Genomic DNA, 25,602 nt, shown 5'->3' on the forward strand with positions numbered 1-25,602 from the left:
TCTACCAAGACACTAACCTCTACCAAGACACTACCCTCTACCAAGACACTACCCTCTACCAAGAGAATAACCTCTACCAAGACACTACCATCTACCAAGACACTACCCTCTACCAAGACACTACCCTCTATCAAGACACTACCCTCTACCAATACACTACCATCTACCAATACACTACCATCAACCAAGACACTACCCTCTACCAAGACACTACCCTCTACCAATACACTACCCTCTACCAATACACTACCCTCTACCAAGACACTACCCTCTATCAAGACACTACCCTCTACCAATACACTACCATCTACCAATACACTACCATCTACCAAGACACTACCCTCTACCAAGACACTACCCTCTACCAATACACTACCCTCTACCAAGACACTACCATCTACCAATACACTACCCTCTACCAAGACACTACCCTCTACCAAGACACTACCCTCTACCAAGACACTGACATCTACCAAGACACTACCCTCTACCAATACACTACCCTCTACCAAGACACTAACCTTTACCAAGACACTACCCTCTACCAAGACACTACCCTCTACCAAGACACTACCCTCTACCAAGACACTAACCTCTACCAAGACACTAACCTCTACCAAGACACTACCCTCTACCAAGACACTACCCTCTACCAAGACACTACCCTCTACCAAGACACTAACCTCTAAAAATACACTAACCTCTACCAAGACACTACCCTCTACCAAGACACTAACCTCTACCAATACACTACCCTCTACCAAGACACTACCCTCTACCAAGACACTACCATCTACCAAGACACTAACCTCTACCAATACACTACCAAGACACTACCCTCTACCAAGACACTACCCGCTACCAATACACTACCCTCTACCAAGTCACTACCCTCTACCAATACACTACCCTCTACCAAGACACTACCTTCTACCAAGACACTACCCTCTACCAAGACACTACCCTCTACCAAGACACTACCCTCTACCAAGACACTTCCCTCTACCATGACACTACCCTCTACCAAGACACTACCAAGACACTATCCTCTACCAAGACACTACCCTCTACCAAGACACTACCCTCTACCAATACACTACCCTCTACCAAGACACTACCCTCTACCAAGACACTAACCTCTACCAAGACACTAAACTCTACCAAGACACTACCCTCTACCAAGACACTACATCTACCAAGACACTACCCTCTACCAAGACACTACCCTCTACCAAGACACTACCCTCTACCAATACACTACCCTCTACCAAGACACTACCCTCTACCAAGACACTAACATCTACCAAGACACTACCCTCTACCAATACACTACCATCTACCAAGACACTAACCTCTACCAAGACACTAACCTCTACCAATACACTACCATCTACCAAGACACTACCCTCTACCAATACACTACCAAGACACTACCCTCTACCAAGACACTAACCTCTACCAAGACACTACCCTCTACCAAGACACTAACCTCTAGCAAGACACTACCCTCTACCAAGACACTAACATCTACCAAGACACTACCCTCTACCAAGACACTACCAAGACACTACCCTCTACCAAGACACTACCCTCTACCAAGACACTAACCTCTACCAAGATACTACCCTCTACCAAGACACTACCCTCTACCAAGACACTACCCTCTACAGATGCACTACCCTCTACCAAGACACTAACATCTACCAAGACACTACCCTCTACCAATACACTACCCTCTACCAAGACACTAACATCTACCAAGACACTACCCTCTACCAAGACACTAACATCTACCAAGACACTACTTTCTACCAATACACTACCCTCTACCAAGACACTAACCTCTACCAAGACACTAACTTCTACCAATACACTACCCTCTACCAAGACACTAACCTCTACCAAGACACTAACCTCTACCAATACACTACCCTCTACCAAGACACTAACCTCTACCAAGACACTAACCTCTACCAAGACACTACCCTCTACCAATACACTACCCTCTACCAAGACACTACCCTCTACCAAGACACTACCCTCTACCAAGACACTACCCTCTACCAATACACTACCCTCTACCAATACACTACCCTATACCAAGACACTACTATCTACCAAGACACTACCCTCTACCAATACACTACCCTCTACCAATACACTACCAAGACACTACCCTCTACCAAAACACTAACCTCTACCAAGACACTACCCTCTACCAAGACACTACCCTCTACCAAGACACTAACCTCTAAAAATACACTAACCTCTACCAAGACACTACCCTCTACCAAGACACTAACCTCTACCAAAACACTACCCTCTACCAAGACACTACCCTCTACCAAGACACTACCATCTACCAAGACACTAACCTCTACCAAGACACTACCAAGACACTACCCTCTACCAAGACACTACCCTCTACCAATACACTACCCTCTACCAAGTCACTACCCTCTACCAAGACACTACCCTCTACCAAGACACTAACCTCTACCAAGACACTACCATCTACCAAGACACTACCCTCTACCAATACACTACCCTCTACTAAGACACTACCCTCTATTAAGAAACTACCCTCTACCAATACACTACCATCTACCAATACACTACCATCTACCAAGACACTACCCTCTACCAAGACACTACCCTCTACCAAGACACTAACATCTACCAAGACACTACCCTCTACCAATACACTACCCTCTACCAAGACACTAACCTTTACCAAGACACTACCCTCTACCAAGACACTACCCTCTACCAAGACACTACCCTCTACCAAGACACTACCCTCTACCAAGACACTAACCTCTACCAAGACACTACCCTCTACCAAGACACTACCCTCTACCAAGACACTAACCTCTACCAAGACACTACCCTCTACCAAGACACTACCCTCTACCAAGACACTAACCTCTAAAAATACACTAACCTCTACCAAGACACTACCCTCTACCAAGACACTAACCTCTACCAATACACTACCCTCTACCAAGACACTACCCTCTACCAAGACACTACCATCTACCAAGACACTAACCTCTACCAATACACTACCAAGACACTACCCTCTACCAAGAAACTACCCGCTACCAATACACTACCCTCTACCAAGTCACTACCCTCTACCAAGACACTACCCTCTACCAAGACACTAACCTCTACCAAGACACTACCATCTACCAAGACACTACCCTCTACCAATACACTACCCTCTACCAAGACACTACCTTCTACCAAGACACTACCCTCTACCAATACACTACCCTCTACCAAGACACTACCCTCTACCAAGACACTACCCTCTACCAAGACACTTCCCTCTACCATGACACTACCCTCTACCAAGACACTACCAAGACACTATCCTCTACCAAGACACTACCCTCTACCAAGACACTACCCTCTACTAATACACTACCCTCTACCAAGACACTACCCTCTACCAAGACACTAACCTCTACCAAGACACTACACTCTACCAAGACACTACCCTCTACCAAGACACTACCATCTACCAAGACACTACCCTCTACCAAGACACTACCTTCTACCAAGACACTACCCTCTACCAATACACTACCATCTACCAAGACACTACCATCTACCAAGACACTAACCTCTACCAAGACACCAGCAAGACACTACCAAGACACTACCCTCTACCAAGACACTACCAAGACACTACCATCTACCAAGACACTACCCTCTACCAAGACACTACCATCTACCAAGACACTAACCTCTACCAAGACACTACCCTCTACCAAGACACTACCCTCTACCAAGACACTACCCTCTACCAAGACACTACCCTCTATCAAGACACTAACCTCTACCAAGACACTACCATCTACCAAGACACTACCCTCTATCAAGACACTACCCTCTACCAAGACACTACCAAGACACTAACCTCTACCAAGACACTACCAAGACACTAACCTCTACCAAGACACTACCCTCTACCAAGACACTACCCTCTACCAAGACACTGCCCACTACCAACACACTACCCTCTACCAAGACACTACCCTCTATCAAGACACTGCCCACTTTATATTTGTAAATACAGTCCTATCTGACATAGCACATTCATTATCATGCTGTATGTTTTATTGTGTACATACAGTGCCTTCAGAAAGTATTCACACCCCTTCACTTTCTTCACATTTAGTTGTGTTACAGCCTGAATTGAACATGGATTAAATTGATATGTTGTGTCACTGGCCTACACACAATACCCCATAATGTCAAAGTGTAATTATGTTTTTATAAATGTTTACATTGTCGGACCATTCATCCCCCTGCCATCACCTCATGTTTGAGCATGATAATGCACGGCCCCATGTCGCAAGAATCTGTACACAACTCCTGTAAGCTGAAAATGTCCCAGTTCTTCCATGGCCTGCGTATTATTTAGGATGCTCTGGATCGACGTGTATGACAGCGTGTTCCAGTTCCCGCCAATATACAGCAACATCGCACAGCCATTGAAGAGGATTGGGACTACATTCCACAGGGCACAATCAACAGCATGATCAACTCTATGCAAAGGAGATGTGTCACGCTGCATGAGGCAAATGGTGGTCACACCAGATACTGACTGGTTTTCTGATCCACGCCCCTACCTTTTTATTTAAGGTATCTGTGACCAACAGATGCGTATCTTTATTCCCAGTCATGTGAAATCCATAGATTAGGGCCTTATGAAATAATTTCAATTGAATGATTTCCTTATATACGTTTTTATTTAACCTTTATTTAAATCGGCAAGTCAGTTAAGAACAAATTCTTATTTACAATGACGGCCTACACCAGCCAAACCCGGACGACGCTGGGCCAATTGTGTGACCGCCCTATGGGACTCCCAATCACGGCCGGTTGTGATACAGTCTTGATTCGAACCAGGGTGTCTGTAGTGACGTCTCTAGCACTGAGATGTAGTGCCTTAGACCGCTGCACCACTCAGGAGCCCAAATATGAACTGCAACTCAGTAAAATCTTTGATTTTGTTCCATGTTGCATTTGTATTTTTGTTCAGTTTAGTATAGAGCCCATAAGGCTCTGGTAAAAAGTAGTGCCAATTGGGATTCAGACACATTTTGATGAAACAATAAGACTAACAATCCCAGACAATAGATGTGATGTAGATGTTCATACTCACAAATGCACATGGGGATGTTGGCCGACCACTGGTTGTTATTCTGGCATGCTATGGTCCTCTCCCCGATGAGCTCAAACCCAAACTGACACTCGAAGCGCAGGATGCCCCCATTCAGGAAGCTGTCACCTTCCCTTATTCCATAGAGGGGCGTACCAGGGTCCCCACAACTCTCCTTGTCGATCTCTGTAAGCATACGACAGTTGACAGTATAGTTTGTTTTATTGAATGGGTAAATGTGTCTTGTGTCCGTTTGCCATCAAACAATCCTAGCATCATGCTTTCCAGTTCAAGTAATGGATCCAATTCACACCATGAGGTTTTTACAGTACAGTAGTAACAAAGGGGTTGGAACAATAATCAGGCCATATTCAGAACAAACCCAGATTAGTTCAGGCAACAATTACAAGGAGTTAATGATCATCCTCTCACCCATTCAGACAGAAAATACTTTGTTGTCCTCAGAGTAGAATAGTACAGTTATACGGCTTTAATTGATATTTTCTGTTTCCATGTTTGAGAAGGCGAACAAGGGAGATGAAAGGAGAGATCTTTGTAATCCCTACCACACTAAGGAAACAGGTGAATCCTCCCTAACACTGGACCTGCGTCTATTCACACAAGCATGACAAAGCATGCAGAGCCTCTCTCTCCCTGAATGCACCAGCACAGCAGACGGGAAGCCACAAATACACATAACCACCCCACACACACACACCTCACACATCCTGGGTCACCACAGCCAGATAACACCCCAGATTGGCATGGTTGGTTCCCTCAGAGTATGTGGGTGTGGGGAGGAGCTGTAATGCATCTTCTCAGACGTTCTCAGAGTTGAACCCTGGCGCTGTCTCCGAGAGCATTCTCAAACGGTAAGGGAACAAAAAAGTCCTCTAAATGATATTCAAGGCAGGATTAATGTTGGGTTGGATCATGTTAGCGGCTCGTGGGAGTGAGGGGAGGTTTATTTCAGCCGTGGTGTAATGGAAGTCTTTGCAATGCTTGATATATTGCATTAATTTCAATCATGACACCCTCTTTATGGGAATCACAATACCTACTGCCCTGACTGCCTGGGCTGTTCAATCTGTAGGATTGAGGAAGGGAGGGAAAGTGGGAGGGAGGGAGGGCTGGCGAAGGTTAGAGCATATTAACTGCTCTGTGTTTTACAACATCAGAAAAGACAGAGAACAAATTGCTTTGGAGCAGCGCACATCGCATCTGAATAATGCCTGGCGACAGAATGTTGAAAACTAAGGTTAGCTTTGTCTGTGGGGAGATGGTCAATTGTTATATCATACCTGGAGTGGGTATATGTGTTCATAAGCACAACGCTTACTGTTGACCCCTCGACCTAGGTCTTTTGTCCAGGGTTTCTATTACTGTATGTTTCCAGAAACTGCCAAGTGAATTTAAAAAACACCAAACAGCAATCACCGCCAGTCAACAATACTGGCAATCACTGCCGGTCAACAATACTGTCAATCACTGCCGGTCAACAATACTGGCAATCACTGCCGGTCAACAATACTGGCAATCACTGCCGGTCAACAATACTGGCAATCACTGCCGGTCAACAATACTGGCAATCACTGCCGGTCAACAATACTGGCAATCACTGCCGGTCAACAATACTGGCAATCACTGCCGGTCAACAATACTGGCAATCACTGACGGTCAACAATACTGGCAATCACTGCCGGTCAACAATACTGGCAATCACTGCCGGTCAACAATACTGGCAATCACTGACGGTCAACAATACTGGCAATCACTGACGGTCAACAATACTGGCAATCACTGACGTTCAATAATACTGGCAATCACATAATCCCAACTCATACGAAGTAGGAACCACATTGTAGATGCAAATGAGGGACAAACATGACATTGTAAGCCTACTCCTCATGTATACTAATTTCAATACTACTTGTGAGATTTACTTTTCATAAATCTTGGCTAAGAATGTCTCATTAAGCTAGATTTAGCCGTCCCTGAGAATTACAGTCCAATCAGAATGACACATATGAAGTTTATTCAAAGGCAGAGAAAACTAGAGAAAATGCAATCTCAAAGATGAGTCACTAACATAGATTCAAACGACAGCAAGGAGCCAGAGTAGTATAAGCCTCAGTAAACTTAGTAAACTATTCTAATGATCTGAGATTTTCAATTCTTAGTAATATGCTACAATGAGTCCTGCTGAGTAAAACTGATCTGGTACTGGTACTTCCTGCATATAGCTCCACATTGATCTGGTACTGGTACTTCCTGTATATAGCTCCACATTGATCTGGTACTGGTACTTCCTGCATATAGCTCCACATTGATCTGGTACTGGTACTTCCTGTATACAGCTCCACATTGATCTGGTACTGGTACTTCCTGTATATAGCTCCACAGTGATCTAGTACTGGTACTTCCTGTATATAGCTCCACATTGATCTGGTACTGGTACTTCCTGTATATAGCTCCACAATGATCTGGTACTGGTACTTCCTGTATATACCTCCATTCTTGTGTATTTTATTCCTGGTTTTACTATTTTTCTTATTATTGTTATTTTTGAACTCTACATCGTTGGGAAGGATTCGTAAGCAAGCATTTCACGGTTAAGTCTACACCTTTATAATCGGCGCCTGTGACAAATAAAATGTGATTGAATGATTGATTGATTAATTGATTGAAATTTAAACAACTTATTAAGGGATATCAATAATATTAGCACTTTAAAAATGATTCAAAATATATGAATACATTGTATTATGTACCATCGGAAGTATTTCTATAAATTGTAAATGATTGTGTAGACTTCAAATGAAACTACAAGGAAATGTATAGTTGGATGACTCACGCCTACAGGAACTATACAACATTTTCCTTGAGGTGCACTTATAATCCAAAACATCTAAAGTTTTATGTGGAAAAAAGTATTTGTGAAAACTGGTAGTTAATTACCAGTAGTTAATCTGTTCATTACATCAAACCTAGTGAAGGCATTTCCTCAATAAATATAGTGACTGAACATTAGAATTGATGATCATTAATTAGTAATGCCTGTTGTGTCTGTTATGTACTTATATTTGCTTCCCGAGAATAAGACTGTCTGTTCTTAATTTTCCATATAGTCAATGTTCCACTCTCCCAACCCTCCAAACGATGGGTTACAATGGCATATCCACACTAGTAAACTTGGCTGCAGTATCCACAGTGTTGTTATGTAGAAAACGTTGGAATTGGAGAACATCAACGTGACCATTATAATGTGAAACAATCTTCAAACTTTTGTTGAAGATGATTTGTCCTCCAAGGCTCCATAAAAACACATTAACATCTCATCAATAGAACACGATCCAACCAGATATCTCATTTGAGCTCATAAAATACATATTACGTTTGTGAACTAATTAGAGGCCCACATATTCCAGTTATAACCCATGTTTTTTTTTTGTTTTTTTTTAAAACCTGTTAGGGCTAGGGGGCAGTATTGACACGGCTGGATAAAAAACATACCCGATTTAATCTGGTTACCACTCCTACCCAGTAACTAGAATATGCATATACTTATTACATATGGATAGAAAACACCCTAAATTTTCTAAAACTGTTTGAATGGTGTCTGTGAGTATAACAGAACTCAAATGGCAGGTCAAAACCTGAGAGATTCCTTTACAGGAAGTGGCCTGTCTGACCATTTCTTGAACTTCTTTTCCATCTCTATCATTTACTAAGGATCTCTGCTCTAACGTGACACTTCCCACGTCGTCCATAGGCGCTCAGAGCCCGGGAAAAAACAGAATGTCGTCATTCCAGCCCCAGGCTGAAACACATTATCGCCTTTCTCAAGTGGCCGATCAAGGGACACGGGCTTATGCGCGTGACCCCGACCGCCCCCGCCTTTGGGATTTTTTCCTCTGTTTGCCGAAAAGGAGATTCCCTGTCGGAATATTATCGCTTTTCTACGAGAAAAGTGTCGTAAAAATTGATTTTAAACAGCGGTTGACATGCTTCGAAGTACGGTAATGGAATATTTAGAATTTTATTGTCACGAATTGCGCCATGCGCGTGACACTTCTTTACTATTTCGGATAGTGTCTGGAACGCACAGACAAAACGCCGCTATTCGGATATAACGATGGATTATTTTGGACCAAACCAAGATTTGTTATTGAAGTAGCAGTCCTGGGTGTGTATTCTGACGAAGAAAACAAAAGGTAATCAAACTTTTATAATAGTAAATATGATTATGGTGAGTGCTAAACTTGCCGGGTGTCTAAATAGCGAGCCCGTGAAGCCTGGGCTATGTACTTAGAATATTGCAAAATGTGCTTTCACCAAAAAGCTATTTTAAAATCGGACATATCGAGTGCATAGAGGAGTTCTGTATCTATAATTCTTAAAATAATTGTTATGCTTTTTGTGAACGTTTATCGTGAGTAATTTAGTAAAATGTTAGCGAATTCCCCGGAAGTTTGCTAGTTCTGAACGTCACATGCTAATGTAAAAAGCTGGGTTTTGATATAAATATGAACTTGATTGAACAAAACATGCATGTATTGTATAACATAATGTCCTAGGGTTGTCATCTGATGAAGATCATCAAAGGTGAGTGCTGCATTTAGCTGTCTTCTGGGTTTTGGTGACATTATATGCTGGCTTGAAAAATGGGTGTCTGATTATTTCTGGCTTGGTACTCTGCTGACATAATCTAATGTTTTGCTTTCGTTGTAAAGCCTTTTTGAAATCGGACAGTGTGGTTAGATTAACGAGAGTCTTGTCTTTAAATGGCTGTAAAATAGTCATATGTTTGAGAAATTGAAGTAATAGGATTTTTAAGGTTTTGAAAATCGCGCCACAGGCTGGCAGTGGCTGTTACGTAGGTGGGACGAATTCGTCCCGCCTAGCCTAGAGAGGTTAAATCTGAGGTCGTAACCTCCAGCTCTTCTCAGCTTGGTGCTGTGAAAGGAGACGTAAATCAATCAGTGTGTGTGTACTGTATGTGTGTATATACAGTGTGTGTGTGTGTGTGTGTGTGTGTGTGTGTGTACGTGTGTGTGTGTATTGTGTGTCCCCCAATATATGGCTGTGTTTGTTGCATCTTACACTGCTCTAAGAACTCCACAAGTCCTCCAATAATTTTCAATCTATCAATGCAGCTTTTCCAATCTCATTGTGGATATATTAATTTTCCCTGGCTCATCTAACTGTCCTTTATACATTTCTTTTGATGTCTGTTCCCCCCAAATAAGCACACACTTCTTATTCAAAATGGTAAATACATGATTAAGGATGAATCACTCTAATGTGGTACAGTACCTCACAGGGTGGGTCTCAAATGACACCCTATTCCCTATGTATCGCCTTTTGACCAGAGCCCTATGGGTAATAAGTAAAGTAGTGCACTTTATAGGGAACAGGGTAGCATTTGGGATGCAGCCACAGTCTTTCTAGAAATATTAAATCTGTATTATTGTTCACAGTCTTAATTTTTCATCTGGCTTCATGGAATGATTCAATGTGGTTTCAGAATGACTTATATTTGTTTTCCTCCTGAAATCCCTCAGCCATGATTACTGAGCTCTACAGGATGACAATGTGTGCCTTAAATGGCAATAATTAGCTGCATGTTTTAATTATGCTACTCTAAAATTAAAGGTAGCTTTGCCTTGTTCGTTTCAGAACACCATCATATTCAGGGAAAATAACATCACACAAATTGCTCACCTGCAGCTTCTCATTCTCTTAGACTATTCCGCTTGATTCTACCTTCAAATTGATCCCTTTCTTATTTGTCCTACCTGCAGCTCAGAAACCTTAAAGCCTTGTGCATGGACTCTTTTAAGACCTCATGCTAAAAAAGACACTAACAAGAGAAATATACTGAACGATTCATCCCCATTCTGTTGAATCTTCTAACTTCTACTAGGTGAAATCACAGCGGTATGTTGAACAGTATGTTTTTTTGGGGGAGAGGGGATACATTTTAAACACCTACCCTAGTTAATTGAGGGCTTGGCCATGTTCTGTTATAATCTCCACCCGAGGACTGGCCACCCCTCATAGCCTGGTTCCTCTCTAGGTTTCTTCCTAGGTTCTGGCCTTTGTAGGGAGTTTTTCCTAGCCACCGTGCCTCTACACCTGCATTGCTTGCTGTTTGGAGTTTTAGGCTGGGTTTCAGTACAGCACTTTGAGATATCAGCTGATGTAAGAAGGGCTATATAAATATATTTGATTTGATTTGCTTAATTGACAGCAGGACTTACAACCATGGTTACCATGCATCCTAATGAGATGAAACTGAGCAACCGATATGACAGGATTGGTATTGTAACAGTCGTCGTAGTAAGTGGACCAAAGCGCAGCGGGTTGAGTGCTCATCTTAACTTTAATAGACCACAAACGAACAGGATTACAGGCTAAACACAGCTATGCAATCACAACTTCCCACAAAACCCAAACAAAACACACCCCTCTATATAGGACCTTCAATCAGAGGCAACGAGGAACAGCTGCCTCCAATTGAAGGCCAAATCAATAAACTAAACATAGAACTAAAAAGACTAGACTAGAACATATAAATATACTAACATAGAACTTAGCCCAAAAACCCCGGAAAACACTAACCAAACACCCCTCTACATAAACACACACCCCGAACCACATAAACCAAATACCCCCTGCCACGTCCTGACCAAACTACAATAACAAATAACCCCTTTACTGGTCAGAACGTGACAGGTATGAAGATGACTATACTGCCCTACCAAGAAAAAAGGCAGTAACTGCTCAATTGGTCAAAAATGAGTTAATGTCATTTTTGCTACATTAAATACATGCTTAATGATGTGTACAAGTATCCTGCCTCTATTGTATTGTGTTTTGAAGAAAATGGGGGTCATGTTAGCAGTTAACTGCATACAGTTACTGTGAAACCAAGGTAAATAAAAGCAATTTTTCTCAGTTCCACGCTATGAGCAGTTACTGCCTTTTTGCTTGGTAGGGCAGTATAGATTGAAGCACCACTGCCCTTGATCTTGGGCAGAGTGTCACTCAAGGACACCAGCCATGGTGAACACCCTTAAATACAGACACAACTATATAGACTGCTCTCCAAAGGAACATGGGTAAGGTCCTCCAGCAGTACTGGCACTTCCTGCCTCTTGATAAGTTCTCCACTACCTCCCAAATGGCACCCTATTTCTTATATACTGTAGTGCACTACTGTTAACCAGCACCCTATGGGCTTTGGTCAAAAGTAGTGCACTATAAAGGGAATAGGGTGCCATTTGGGACACACACTATTTTCCGTTTATCTCTTAAGGTCTAACTTGACCCTTTCCTCACCCCCTGAGCTCACATCCCATTACAGGCTTTACTGTTCTTCATGGTCCTGTCCCTGTTCCGGTCACCAACTGTGTGAAGAATGACCTTCACTGGTTCTTTTCTGGAAATTGTCTTATAAAATACACATGGCAAAAGTATGTGGACATGGCTTCCAATTAGTGGATTTGGCTATTTCAGCCACACCCGTTGCTGACAGGTGCATAAAATCGAGCACACCACCATGCAATCTCCATAGCTAAACATTGGCAGTAGAATAGCCTTACTGAAGAGCTCAGGTACTTTCAACAGGCCAACGTCATAAGATGCCACCTTTCCAACAAGTCAGTTCGTTAAATTTCTGCCTTGATAGAGCTGCCCTGGTCAACTGTGAGTGCTGTTATTGTGAAATGGAATCTATTAGCTACAATGGCTCAGCCGTGAAGTGGTAGGCCGCACAAGCTCACAGAATGGGACTGCCGAGTGCTGAAGCAGGTAGCGTGTAAAAAACGTCTGTCCTTGGTAGCAATACTCACTACCGAGTTCAAAACTGCCTCTGGAACAACGTCAGCACAGGAACTGTTTGTCGGGAAATGGATTTCCATGGCCAAGCAGCTGCACACGAGCATAAGATCACCATGCGCTATGCCAAGCGTCAGCTGGAGTGGTGTAAAGCTCGCCACCATTGGACTCTGGAGCAGTGGAAATGCGTTCTCTGGAGTGATGAATCACGCTTCACCATCTGGCAGTCTGATGGACAAATCTGGGTTTGGCAGATGCCAGGAGAACACTACTTGCTCCAATGCACAGTGCCAACTGTAAAGTTTGGTGGAGGAGGAATAATAGTCTGTTTTTCATGGTTCGGGCTAGGCCCCTTGGTTCTAGTGAAGGGAAATCTTAAAGCTTAACACAGTTTGGGGAAGGTCCTTTCCTGTTTCAGCATGACAATGCCATTTACAATTATTTACAATTTTTAAATTTTATTTAACCTTTATTTAACTAGGCAAGTCAGTTAAGAACAAATTCTTATTTACAATGCCGGCCTACCCCGTGCCAAACACTGATGAACCCGGTTTGTCAAGATTGGTGTGGAAGAACTTGACTGGCCTAAACAAAGCCCTGACCTCAACCTCATCGAACACCTTTGGGATGAATTGGAAAGCCAACTGCGAGCCAGGCCTAATCGCCCAACATCAGTGCCCGACCTCACTAATGCTTGTGGCGGAATGGAAGACCCCACAGCTATTTCCCAACATCTAGTGGAAAGCCTTCCCAGAAGAGTGGCGGCTGTTATTTCAGCAAAGGGGGGGATCAACTCCATATTAATGCCCATGATTTTGGAATGAGATGTTCGATGAAACTGGTACCCACTCAATGTCATTTATGTCATTATGTCCTTTTGATGTAAAATCTGCTCCCATTGTGTAAAATTCTTGACAGTTACGGCGAACTGACATCAAAATGAAGAAACTGGTACCCACACTACTGTAAGTGCACATTAGAATGGAGGCAGGTAGTCGAGGGAAATCATAACAGCTCACTCACAAAGTAATTAACGAGGCGAGAATCTGTCGAATTTACAGACACACTCTAGAATAAGATACAAATTGTTTTAGGTGCATATTCTACTAGTTATAAATGTTGCAGAAGTTTTAGTACAGCAGATTGTTGGTAAAACCATGATCATGTGTTCCAACTGTGTTTGATTGAGACAAAACAATCTTAAAAGCCCAATACACAGTGCATATGCATAAATCATTCATGATGTAAGCGCATGATATTTAATTCATAAAACAAAGAACATGTTAAATGTTTCATTGAACTGGGAACATCAATGCTTTATGGTGGCCAGTAAATTTGCTGGCTAAACAGTGAAATGTTATTGGCTTCCTCTACATTCTCTCTAAAGGGAGTTATTAGGTCTCACACTATGAGGACTCCCATTTGGTTCTCTATATCCGCTAGCTGTTCCCAGGATCTGCTTATTCCCACTATAAGACAATAATATCATCCATAGCCTGCATCACTCCAAATAACTAATTTCTCTAGAAGTCGTTAGCTGAGATAATGAGATGCAGGCTATAGACTGGCTGCAGACAGAGAGATGCTAGCACACATAGACTGGCTGCAGACAGAGAGATGCTAGCACACATAGACTGGCTGCAGACAGAGAGATGCTAGCACACATAGACTGGCTGCAGACAGAGAGATGCTAGCACACATAGACTGGCTGCAGACAGAGAGATGCTAGCACACATAGACTGGCTGCAGACAGAGAGATGCTAGCACACATAGACTGGCTGCAGACAGAGAGATGCTAGCACACATAGACTGGCTGCAAACAGAGAGATGCTAGCACACATAGACTGGCTGCAGACAGAGAGATGCTAGCACACATATACTGGCTGCAGAATCCTCAAGAGCTGAAAAAAACTGTTGTATCATTGTAGAGAGAAGAAGAAGAGCGTATCATATGCTCCCTGCAGTGCTGAGAGAAAGTGTGTTTTTCTCTCTCTCTCTGTGTGTGTGTGTGTGTGTGTGTGTGTGTGTGTGTGTGTGTGTGTGTGTGTGTGTGTGTGTGTGTGTGTGTGTGTGTGTGTGTGTGTGTGTGTGTGTGTGTGTGTGTGTGTGTGTGTGTGTGTGTGATTCAACTGCATGAACAGTTGGTGGTTTAGTGTAGCACAATGATTTAAAACCACTGAAACCATATCACATTGCGAGAGATAGAAAGAGAGAGAGAGAGAGAGAGAGAGAGGGGGAAGAAAGAGAGATAGAATGAGAGGCAGAGTGGAAGAAAGCAAGAGAGAGAGCGAGAGGGGGGAGATTGGTTTAAAGATAGAGAGAGAGAGATAACAGGAGAGAAAAAGAAAAGAGACAGAAAGAGAGCGAGAGAGAGAACGAGCGAGAAGGACTGCAATGACATGTACAGTCAACGCTATCAAGCAAAATGCAAATGGCTCTTTTGTTCTGGAATCTCTAATTAGGGGGCATAAGAAATAATGATGGCTATGACTACCCATAAACCTCTGCAACACTCATGTGTATCTAATGGGGTAAAAAAACAATAGTTCAAGTAAATTGAGGACAAGTCTGGAAATGCTGACATCTTTTCCTGTGATTAGAATGCAGGGAATGCAGGAATCTAAAAAACATGCAGATGAAACCGTGTCCTGTATTTCACCTGAGATCTGAATATTGTCCACAGACTGTTCTGATTAGAAGGGATTTTGTTGCAGTATAGAACTCAAATGATGGGTTGGTTGTGCGCAAATGGATTCATCACGTGATTTGACAAAGATTTTAATACTCTTTCTTCTTAACAACATATTAAAAATACACTATTTTTTTTGTAAAGAATAAGCATCAGAGCAACTTAATGTAAAGCGTTACCAAATCTCCTTTTCACCCTTCAAGTGTCTGTCCTGCTTCATCTGTCAGTGTTTCTGCTGGAATAATATGAATGGACGTGAGGGGTTAACGTCAACCCACAGTGACAGGGTCAAAAAGCATGAAATCAGCTGCTAAATTAGCTCTTTTATTCTTCATTAGGGAAGGCCATTTAGCACGATGTAAAGTACTGGCACCAAGTGAGAAATGAAGAAGATAACTGCTCTCAGATCAGTATTTTAGGGATATTAAAGCTTCTGATTAACAATCTACACTGAGTGTACAAAACATTAAGAACACCTGCTCTTTCCATGACATAGATTGCCCAGGTGAATCCAGGTGAAAGCTATGATCCCTTATTGATGTCACTTGTTAAATCCACTTCAATCAGTGTAGATGAAGGGGAGGAGACAGGTTAAAGAAGGATTTTTAAGCCTTGAGACAATTGAGACATGGACTATGTATGTGTGCCATTCAGAGGTTGTAAGGCCAAAACAAAAGATTTAAGTGCCTTTGAACGGGGTATGGTAGTAGGTGTCAGTGTAACAGTTGTTAAAGTACTGTGTGAATTTCACCAGGTTCATATATTAATATGGCATGTTGATTTGTTATTATGCATGCCTGCATCCTGGGAGTAGGGGAGTGTGTACTTACGTTTTGCCCTGCGTGATCGTGCTCAAATCATTTTGATGCACTCTGAGAGGTAGGCACACTTTTTCTGTCGTCTTCAGAAAAGTTTGATTCTTTTAAGCACAAAGTCATACACACAGTGTTTGGTTCATGAATAATGATGTATATTTAGAGGTTACTCATAAGTGGATGGTATTGTTAAGATGCACTTGTAATGGAACTATTTAGGATGATATCAACATTCTGAATTCAACATGTGGTTAATAGCTAGCTAAGGTATTAGCAGGCTATTGTATGTGTTGATGCACAATAAGGAGAGGCTGTACTCATTTTTATATTCGAAAATCATTTTGATGCACTATGAGAGAAAGAGGCGACGATTCGCAGAACATATGTGCTCTACAAATGTTTTATTTTCTTTTGGATGCAGATGCTTAATTAAAACTACCTGATCTCCAAAGTCCACGTCTATAGTCTCAATCAATCACACACAACGCAGAGTTACAGCGGTGCAGTACAGCACCGGTTACACCAGGAACACTGGTTTGTGTCAAGAACTGCAACACTGCTGGGTTTTTCATGCTCAACAGATTCCCGTGTGTATCAAGAATGCTCCGCCACCTAAAGGACATGCTTTTGACACCTTGTAGTCCATGTCCCGATGAATTGAGGTTGTTCTGAGGGAAATGTTTTGTATACTCAGTGTACTGTAGGTCTTCTTGTAAAGTGTTAACAAATCTCCTTTTCACCCTTCAAGTGCCTGTCCTGCTTCATCTGTCAGTGTTTCTGCAGGAATAATATGAATGGATGTGATGGGTTAATGTCAAAAAACATGAAATCAGCTGCTAAATTAGCACTTTTATTCCTCATTAGGGAAGGCCATTTAACATGATGTGAAGTACTGGCACCAAGTGAGAAATGATCAAAATAACTGTTCTCAGATCAGTATTTCAGGGATATTGAAGCTTCTGACAAACATCTACAGTAATGTAGGCCTTCTACACAGCATCATCTACAGTAATGTAGGCCTTCTACACAGCATCATCTACAGTAATGTAGGCCTTCTACACAGCATCATCTACAGTAGATACATGAAGTACTTCCTCTTTGTGTATCTGGGAGAGTAATACATTCATATTTACTCTCTCACAGTCTTTAAAAGAGCACTGATGAATAGTTAGTAAAGGGTTTACCGTTATGAAAGGTAATGTCTGTTAGAGAGAGGAAGGAAAACTAGCTAATTCTAACCACAATCTCTTCCACAGCAGGTTTCTCTCTTTTTTTCCTCCAGAGATATTACAGTATCTCTTTTTATCTCTCTCTCTCTCTCTTGCTCTCTCTATCCCTCCCTCCCCCTCTCTATCTACCTAACTCACTTTCCTTCATTAGGGTGGTTGGCGTGCTGTTTATCACTAAGACACTCATTTATTACAAAGTCCTAAGCTTTAGGGGAAATAATCAAAGATATGGATATTGTGGGGAAATGCTAGTTTATATCCAACGGATGTGGCTGGTGTTTGAGAGATGAAACCTCCTTCTATTTCATGTTGGAATCCCCCCAGTAACTACCAAGCTATGATGTGCGTGACAACCCCTTATATGGGTTGCAAGTGTTCACGAGGTGATGAACTATCAGTTTAGTAGAAGGTAACAGGTCACCAGGACCCATGACCTTTCACAAGCAATTCATAATGACAGCTTAGTGATTGAGAAAGCCAGGGATGGTGGGAGGGAAGAGGGGAGTAAGGGAAGTGTATTAGCCATTTGACAAGTTGGTAGAGTTGGCTCTGGTCTGCTGCTTCCCTGATAATTTCCCTGTCTGTCCATCTCTCATCTGACTGGCTGTACTGATAGTCTGTCTGTTAATCTCTCATCTGACTGGCTGTAGAGAAAGGAGGATACCTAGTCAGTTGTACAACTGAATGCCTTCAACTGAAATGTGTCTTCTACATTTAACCCAACCCCTCTAAATCAGAGAGGTGTGGAGGCTGCTTTAACCCAACCCCTCTAAATCAGAGAGGTGTGGAGGGCTGCTTTAACCCAACCCTTCTAAATCAGAGAGGTGTGGAGGGCTGCTTTAACCCAACCCTTCTGAATCAGAGAGGTGTGGAGGGCTGCTTTAACCCAACCCTTCTGAATCAGAGAGGTGTGGAGGGCTGCTTTAACCCAACCCTTCTGAATCAGAGAGGTGTGGAGGGCTGCTTTAACCCAACCCTTCTGAATCAGAGAGGTGTGGAGGGCTGCTTTAACCCAACCCTTCTGAATCAGAGAGGTGTGGAGGGCTGCTTTAACCCAACCCTTCTGAATCAGAGAGGTGTGGAGGGCTGCTTTAACCCAACCCTTCTGAATCAGAGAGGTGTGGAGGGCTGCTTTAACCCAACCCTTCTAAATCAGAGAGGTGTGGAGGGCTGCTTTAACCCAACCCTTCTGAATCAGAGAGGTGTGGAGGGCTGCTTTAACCCAACCCTTCTGAATCAGAGAGGTGTGGAGGGCTGCTTTAACCCAACCCTTCTAAATCAGAGAGGTGTGGAGGGCTGCTTTAACCCAACCCTTCTGAATCAGAGAGGTGTGGAGGGCTGCTTTAACCCAACCCTTCTGAATCAGAGAGGTGTGGAGGGCTGCTTTAACCCAACCCTTCTGAATCAGAGAGGTGTGGAGGGCTGCTTTAACCCAACCCTTCTGAATCAGAGAGGTGTGGAGGGCTGCTTTAACCCAACCCTTCTGAATCAGAGAGGTGTGGAGGGCTGCTTTAACCCAACCCTTCTGAATCAGAGAGGTGTGGAGGGCTGCCTTAATCGACATCCACGGCGCCCGGGAAACAGTGGGTTAACTGCCTTGTTCAGGGGAAGAACGACTGATTTTTACCTTGTCAGCTCTGGGATTCAATCTAGCAACCTTTCGGTTACTGGCCCAACGCTCTAACCACTAGCATACCTGCCACCCCTGTAGTGACAGTCTATCTGTCCATCTCTCATCTGACTGGCTGTACTGACAGTTCCTCTGCCTCTCTAACTCAAGGCTGTTCCTCTGCCTCTCTAACTCAAGACCGTTCCTCTGCCTCTCTAACTCAAGACCGTTCCTCTGCCTCTCTAACTCAAGACCGTTCCACTGCCTCTCTAACTCAAGGCTGTTCCTCTGCCTCTCTAACTCAAGACCGTTCCTCTGCCTCTCTAACTCAAGACCGTTCCTTTGCCTCTCTAACTCAAGACCGTTCCTCTGCCTCTCTAACTCAAGGCCGTTCCTCTGCCTCTCTAACTCAAGACCGTTCCTCTGCCTCTCTAACTCAAGACCGTTCCTCTGCCTCTCTAACTCAAGACCAATATAAGGTTTAGTAGCTGCTAGAGCGCTGCTGAATGCATTCCAAGAACACAGACACATTCACAATGAGATTCATTCATGTATAGGTGCATGCACACACACACACACACACACACACACACACACACACACACACACACACACACACACACACACACACACACACACACACACACACACACACACACACACACAATGTACCTTTAAAGTTGATCTTGAAGCCTATGGAGCCAACGCTCTCGTCTGATTGGAGATGGAGCCACATCTGATGGGTCATGCTGACGATGAGGTCAGGGACAAAGCTACCTGAGAGACTGGAGGGAGGAAGACAAGAACACACTGTTAGCCTGACACACACACACACACACACTCATCCACATGCTCACACGCTCACACAGACAAACACACACACAGACACAAACCTTACCTGTAATATGGGACTGTTCCACTGATAACAACACTCACTATCCCTCCTGACTGTAATATGGGACTGTTCCACTGATAACAACACTCACTATCCCTCCTGACTGTAATATGGGACTGTTCCACTGATAACAACACTCACTATCCCTCCTGACTGTAATATGGGACTGTTCCACTGATAACAACACTCACTATCCCTCCTGACTGTAATATGGGACTGTTCTACTGATAACAACACTCACTATCCCTCCTGACTGTAATATGGGACTGTTCCACTGATAACAACACTCACTATCCCCCTGACTGTAATATGGGACTGTTCTACTGATAACAACACTCACTATCCCTCCTGACTGTAATATGGGACTGTTCTACTGATAACAACACTCACTATCCCTCCTGACTGTAATATGGGACTGTTCCACTGATAACAACACTCACTATCCCTCCTGACTGTAATATGGGACTGTTCCACTGATAACAACACTCACTATCCCTCCTGACTGTAATATGGGACTGTTCCACTGATAACAACACTCACTATCCCTCCTGACTGTAATATGGGACTGTTCCACTGATAACAACACTCACTATCCCTCCTGACTGTAATATGGGACTGTTCCACTGATAACAACACTCACTATCCCTCCTGACTGTAATATGGGACTGTTCCACTGATAACAACACTCACTATCCCTCCTGACTGTAATATGGGACTGTTCCACTGATAACAACACTCACTATCCCTCCTGACTGTAATATGGGACTGTTCCACTGATAACAACACTCACTATCCCTCCTGACTGTAATATGGGACTGTTCTACTGATAACAACACTCACTATCCCTCCTGACTGTAATATGGGACTGTTCCACTGATAACAACACTCACTATCCCTCCTGACTGTAATATGGGACTGTTCTACTGATAACAACACTCACTATCCCTCCTGACTGTAATATGGGACTGTTCCACTGATAACAACACTCACTATCCCCCTGACTGTAATATGGGACTGTTCTACTGATAACAACACTCACTATCCCTCCTGACTGTAATATGGGACTGTTCCACTGATAACAACAGTCACTATCCCTCCTGACTGTAATATGGGACTGTTCCACTGATAACAACACTCACTATCCCTCCTGACTGTAATATGGGACTGTTCCACTGATAACAACACTCACTATCCCTCCTGACTGTAATATGGGACTGTTCTACTGATAACAACACTCACTATCCCTCCTGACTGTAATATGGGACTGTTCCACTGATAACAACACTCACTATCCCTCCTGACTGTAATATGGGACTGTTCCACTGATAACAACACTCACTATCCCTCCTGACTGTAATATGGGACTGTTCTACTGATAACAACACTCACTATCCCTCCTGACTGTAATATGGGACTGTTCCACTGATAACAACACTCACTATCCCTCCTGACTGTAATATGGGACTGTTCTACTGATAACAACACTCACTATCCCTCCTGACTGTAATATGGGACTGTTCTACTGATAACAACACTCACTATCCCTCCTGACTGTAATATGGGACTGTTCCACTGATAACAACACTCACTATCCCTCCTGACTGTAATATGGGACTGTTCCACTGATAACAACACTCACTATCCCCCTGACTGTAATATGGGACTGTTCTACTGATAACAACACTCACTATCCCCCTGACTGTAATATGGGACTGTTCTACTGATAACAACACTCACTATCCCCCTGACTGTAATATGGGACTGTTCCACTGATAACAACACTCACTATCCCTCCTGACTGTAATATGGGACTGTTCTACTGATAACAACACTCACTATCCCTCCTGACTGTAATATGGGACTGTTCCACTGATAACAACACTCACTATCCCTCCTGACTGTAATATGGGACTGTTCCACTGATAACAACACTCACTATCCCTCCTGACTGTAATATGGGACTGTTCTACTGATAACAACACTCACTATCCCTCCTGACTGTAATATGGGACTGTTCCACTGATAACAACACTCACTATCCCTCCTGACTGTAATATGGGACTGTTCTACTGATAACAACACTCACTATCCCTCCTGACTGTAATATGGGACTGTTCCACTGATAACAACACTCACTATCCCCCTGACTGTAATATGGGACTGTTCTACTGATAACAACACTCACTATCCCTCCTGACTGTAATATGGGACTGTTCCACTGATAACAACACTCACTATCCCCCTGACTGTAATATGGGACTGGCACATTGATGGACAATCTTTAAATCAGATTACACACAAGTCAATGTTATGGGGGACTATAATAACTTCAAAGATTAATGTTAACATGTACCCCACCACATAAATGTGAACATTTACCCCACAACATGAATGTTAACATGTACCCCACCACATGAATGTGAAAATGTACCCCACCACATGAATGTTAAAATGCGCCCCACCACATGAATGTTAACATGTACCCCACCACATGAATGTTATTAACATGTACCCCACCACATGAATGTGAACATGTACCCCACCACATGAATGTTAACATGTACCTCACCACATGAATGTTAACATGTACCCCACCACATGAATGTTAACATGTACCTCACCACATGAATGTTAACACGTACCCCACCACATGAATGTGAACATGTACCCCACCACATGAATGTGAACATGTACCCCACCACATGAATGTTAACATGTACCCCACCACATGAATGTGAACATGTACCCCACCACATGAATGTGAACATGTACCCCACCACGTGAATGTTATTAACATGTACCCCACCACATGAATGTGAACATGTACCCCACCACATGAATGTTAACATGTACCCCACCACATGAATGTTAACATGTACCCCACCACATTAACAAAAATGTAAACACTGTGGAGTATTTCTGTCTTTAATAAATCCCTTTTGTGGGGAAAAACTCATTCTGATTGGCTGGGCCTGGCTCCCCATTGGCCATGGTTGCCCTCCAAGGCCCACCCATGGCTACACCCCTGCTCAGTCATGTGAAATCCATAGATAAGGACCTAATTCATTTCCATTGACTGATTTCCTTATATGAACTGTAATTCAGTAAAATCTTTGAAATTGTTGCATGATATTAATTTATGTTTTTGTTCAGTATAGATCCAGTAAAACGCTCAGCCACTCACACTTGTAGTATCGTCTTGGGGTCACCCACTTCCCCTCCATCACCGATGGTTAGCGTGTCGTAGGCAATCTCCAGGTCAAACTCCTCAAAGTTGATTTGAATGACCTGTCGGTGGACAGAAGAAATCAGACATAATGGTTAGCCATGTGTCAAATTGCCTGAATTAACGTATATGGCTTTCTCATAATTTAATTCCACTGGAACAGCTACAGTAATACATGAAAATCGGCTGGAAGGGACATCAATGTTTCAGAAGAATTTGGCATCACAAAAGAAAGACTGTTGTCATGTGTTTTGAGGATTTATTGAAATACGGTGATCATAGTAAAATAGTCCCTGTGATTGCAGAACAACTAGGGTAAATATACCTTTTGATGGTAGGCCACAATACTTTATTAAAGGGATAGATCACTTGAATACATATTTCGGTTGTTTGTTCATTAGTCAATGATGCATCATCATCACAGTTTTCTTGAAAACTTGATTGCTGAGAGTGCAGTAAAATATGACGGCCATTTTTTTTTGTAGACAGACCAGCTCAGATGACGTCATGTATTAGAATGTTGGTTCATTCCATGGCTCATTATTCTGTTGTCTAGTTATCAAAATCATGACACTAATCTAAGATGAAAAGATGGAAACGGAACATCCTGTTAACTAAATTAAATAACTGTAGTACATAATTAGGGTTGCATCCGAAAAGACAGCTGACAGCCTCTCTCTCTCTCTCTCTCTCTCTCTCTCTCTCTCTCTCTCTCTCTCTCTCTCAATTCAATTACATTCAATTCAATTCAATTCAAGGGCTTTATTGGCATGGGAAACATATTTTAACATTGCCAAGTGAAGTAGATAATAAACAAAAGTGAAATAAACAATACAAATGAACAAAATAAAAATGTCTCTCTCTCTGTCTCTCTCTCTCTGTGTCTTTGTGTCTCTCTCTCTCTCTCTCTCTCCATTTTTCTCTGTCTCTCAATTCATATCAATTCTCTCTCTCTGTATCTCTGGGTCTCTTTCTTTTTCTCTATCTTTATCTATTTCTCTCTCTTTCTGTCTTTCTCTCTCTCTCGTTCAGTCTTTCTCTCTCACTTTCTCTCTCTCTCGTTCCCCCAGGACTAAGACAGGCTTCTATCGTCTGTTTTTCTGTGACAGTCCCTCTGGGTATGTATCCATATGGTGAAGCAGAAGAACAGAAATAACTTCACATTCGCTAATTACACTAATTAGATCGTGAACAATCCACACATTAATAAAAATCTAGTTGTTTTTTTAGAAAAACACTGACAATATCTTTTACCCAATGGTGAATAGTATTATGGAGAGTCCCCAGTCCCCACACATGCAGTACATGCAAATATACACTAACAAGTAGATCAGGAAATATAAAATAAATATTAATCAAACACGACATTTACGAAAGAAACCAGTACCATCAGGAAACTGTGAATAAATACAACACGCTTAAAACCCATGCCTAACCCAACACCAAATGAATAACAAATCATACCAAAGGGCTACATGAATAAAATGCTCTCCTCGTGACTCTTCTGTCTTGTATCGTCATCTAGAGATAGTTTCTGTCCTGATGAATGATTAGTAACCCATTAAGGTTCAGATGGAGACAGCCAGGCCTGGTTGCTATGGCCCCTTGTTGCAGTGTCAAACAGGGGTGTAAGCAGATTGCTTCCTGTCCTCTTGTCTGGAAAGAGAGTCCCTTCACCTGGTTGATTGATGCCCAGAGAGTTAACCATTTCAGCATGGAGTAATAAAGTTATTTTCAAATGCCGATTACAAAGCACTCAATCCCTACTGCCATCACAAACGTAATCAAGGTGGTTCCGTTGTCAACAGTCATGTAGTGTGTGTGTGTGTGTGTGTGTGTGTGTGTGTGTGTGTGTGTGTGTGTGTGTGTGTGTGTGTGTGTGTGTGTGTGTGTGTGTGTGTGTGTGTGTGTGTGTGTATGTAGTTGTACCAGTGCAATGCCTATGTTGTAATACAAACAAGGTGGTTGGGGCCACACTACTACATAATGATCGGCAAAGCAATGATCCCAATAAACCCACATCCCAGTCTTATGACTCGACAACGAACATTTCGAGTCCCAGTGAGGAACACCACAGTGTGGAGAAGGGGGTGTTCACTCACTCAGAGCGAGACAGAGCTG

The 25,602-nt window shown here is 42.7% G+C and overlaps 1 protein-coding gene across 2 annotated transcripts in view; it reads right to left on the bottom strand.

The window, feature by feature from the left end:
- Window positions 1–25,602, bottom strand: part of LOC106588997 (CUB and sushi domain-containing protein 3) — a 347,202-nt gene that overhangs the window by 280,067 nt on the left and 41,533 nt on the right. For both annotated transcript variants that reach the window (XM_045709277.2, XM_014178612.3), the window contains exons 4-6: window positions 23,440–23,543; window positions 20,033–20,145; window positions 5,180–5,362 (exon numbers count right to left, since the gene is read on the bottom strand). In XM_045709277.2, coding sequence (XP_045565233.2) covers window positions 5,180–5,362; window positions 20,033–20,145; window positions 23,440–23,543 — 400 coding nt within the window. The remainder of the gene's footprint in view (window positions 1–5,179; window positions 5,363–20,032; window positions 20,146–23,439; window positions 23,544–25,602) is intronic.

Source organism: Salmo salar, chromosome 27 (assembly GCF_965601325.2).
Source record: "Salmo salar chromosome 27, fSalSal1, whole genome shotgun sequence".
NCBI lineage: Eukaryota > Metazoa > Chordata > Actinopteri > Salmoniformes > Salmonidae > Salmo > Salmo salar.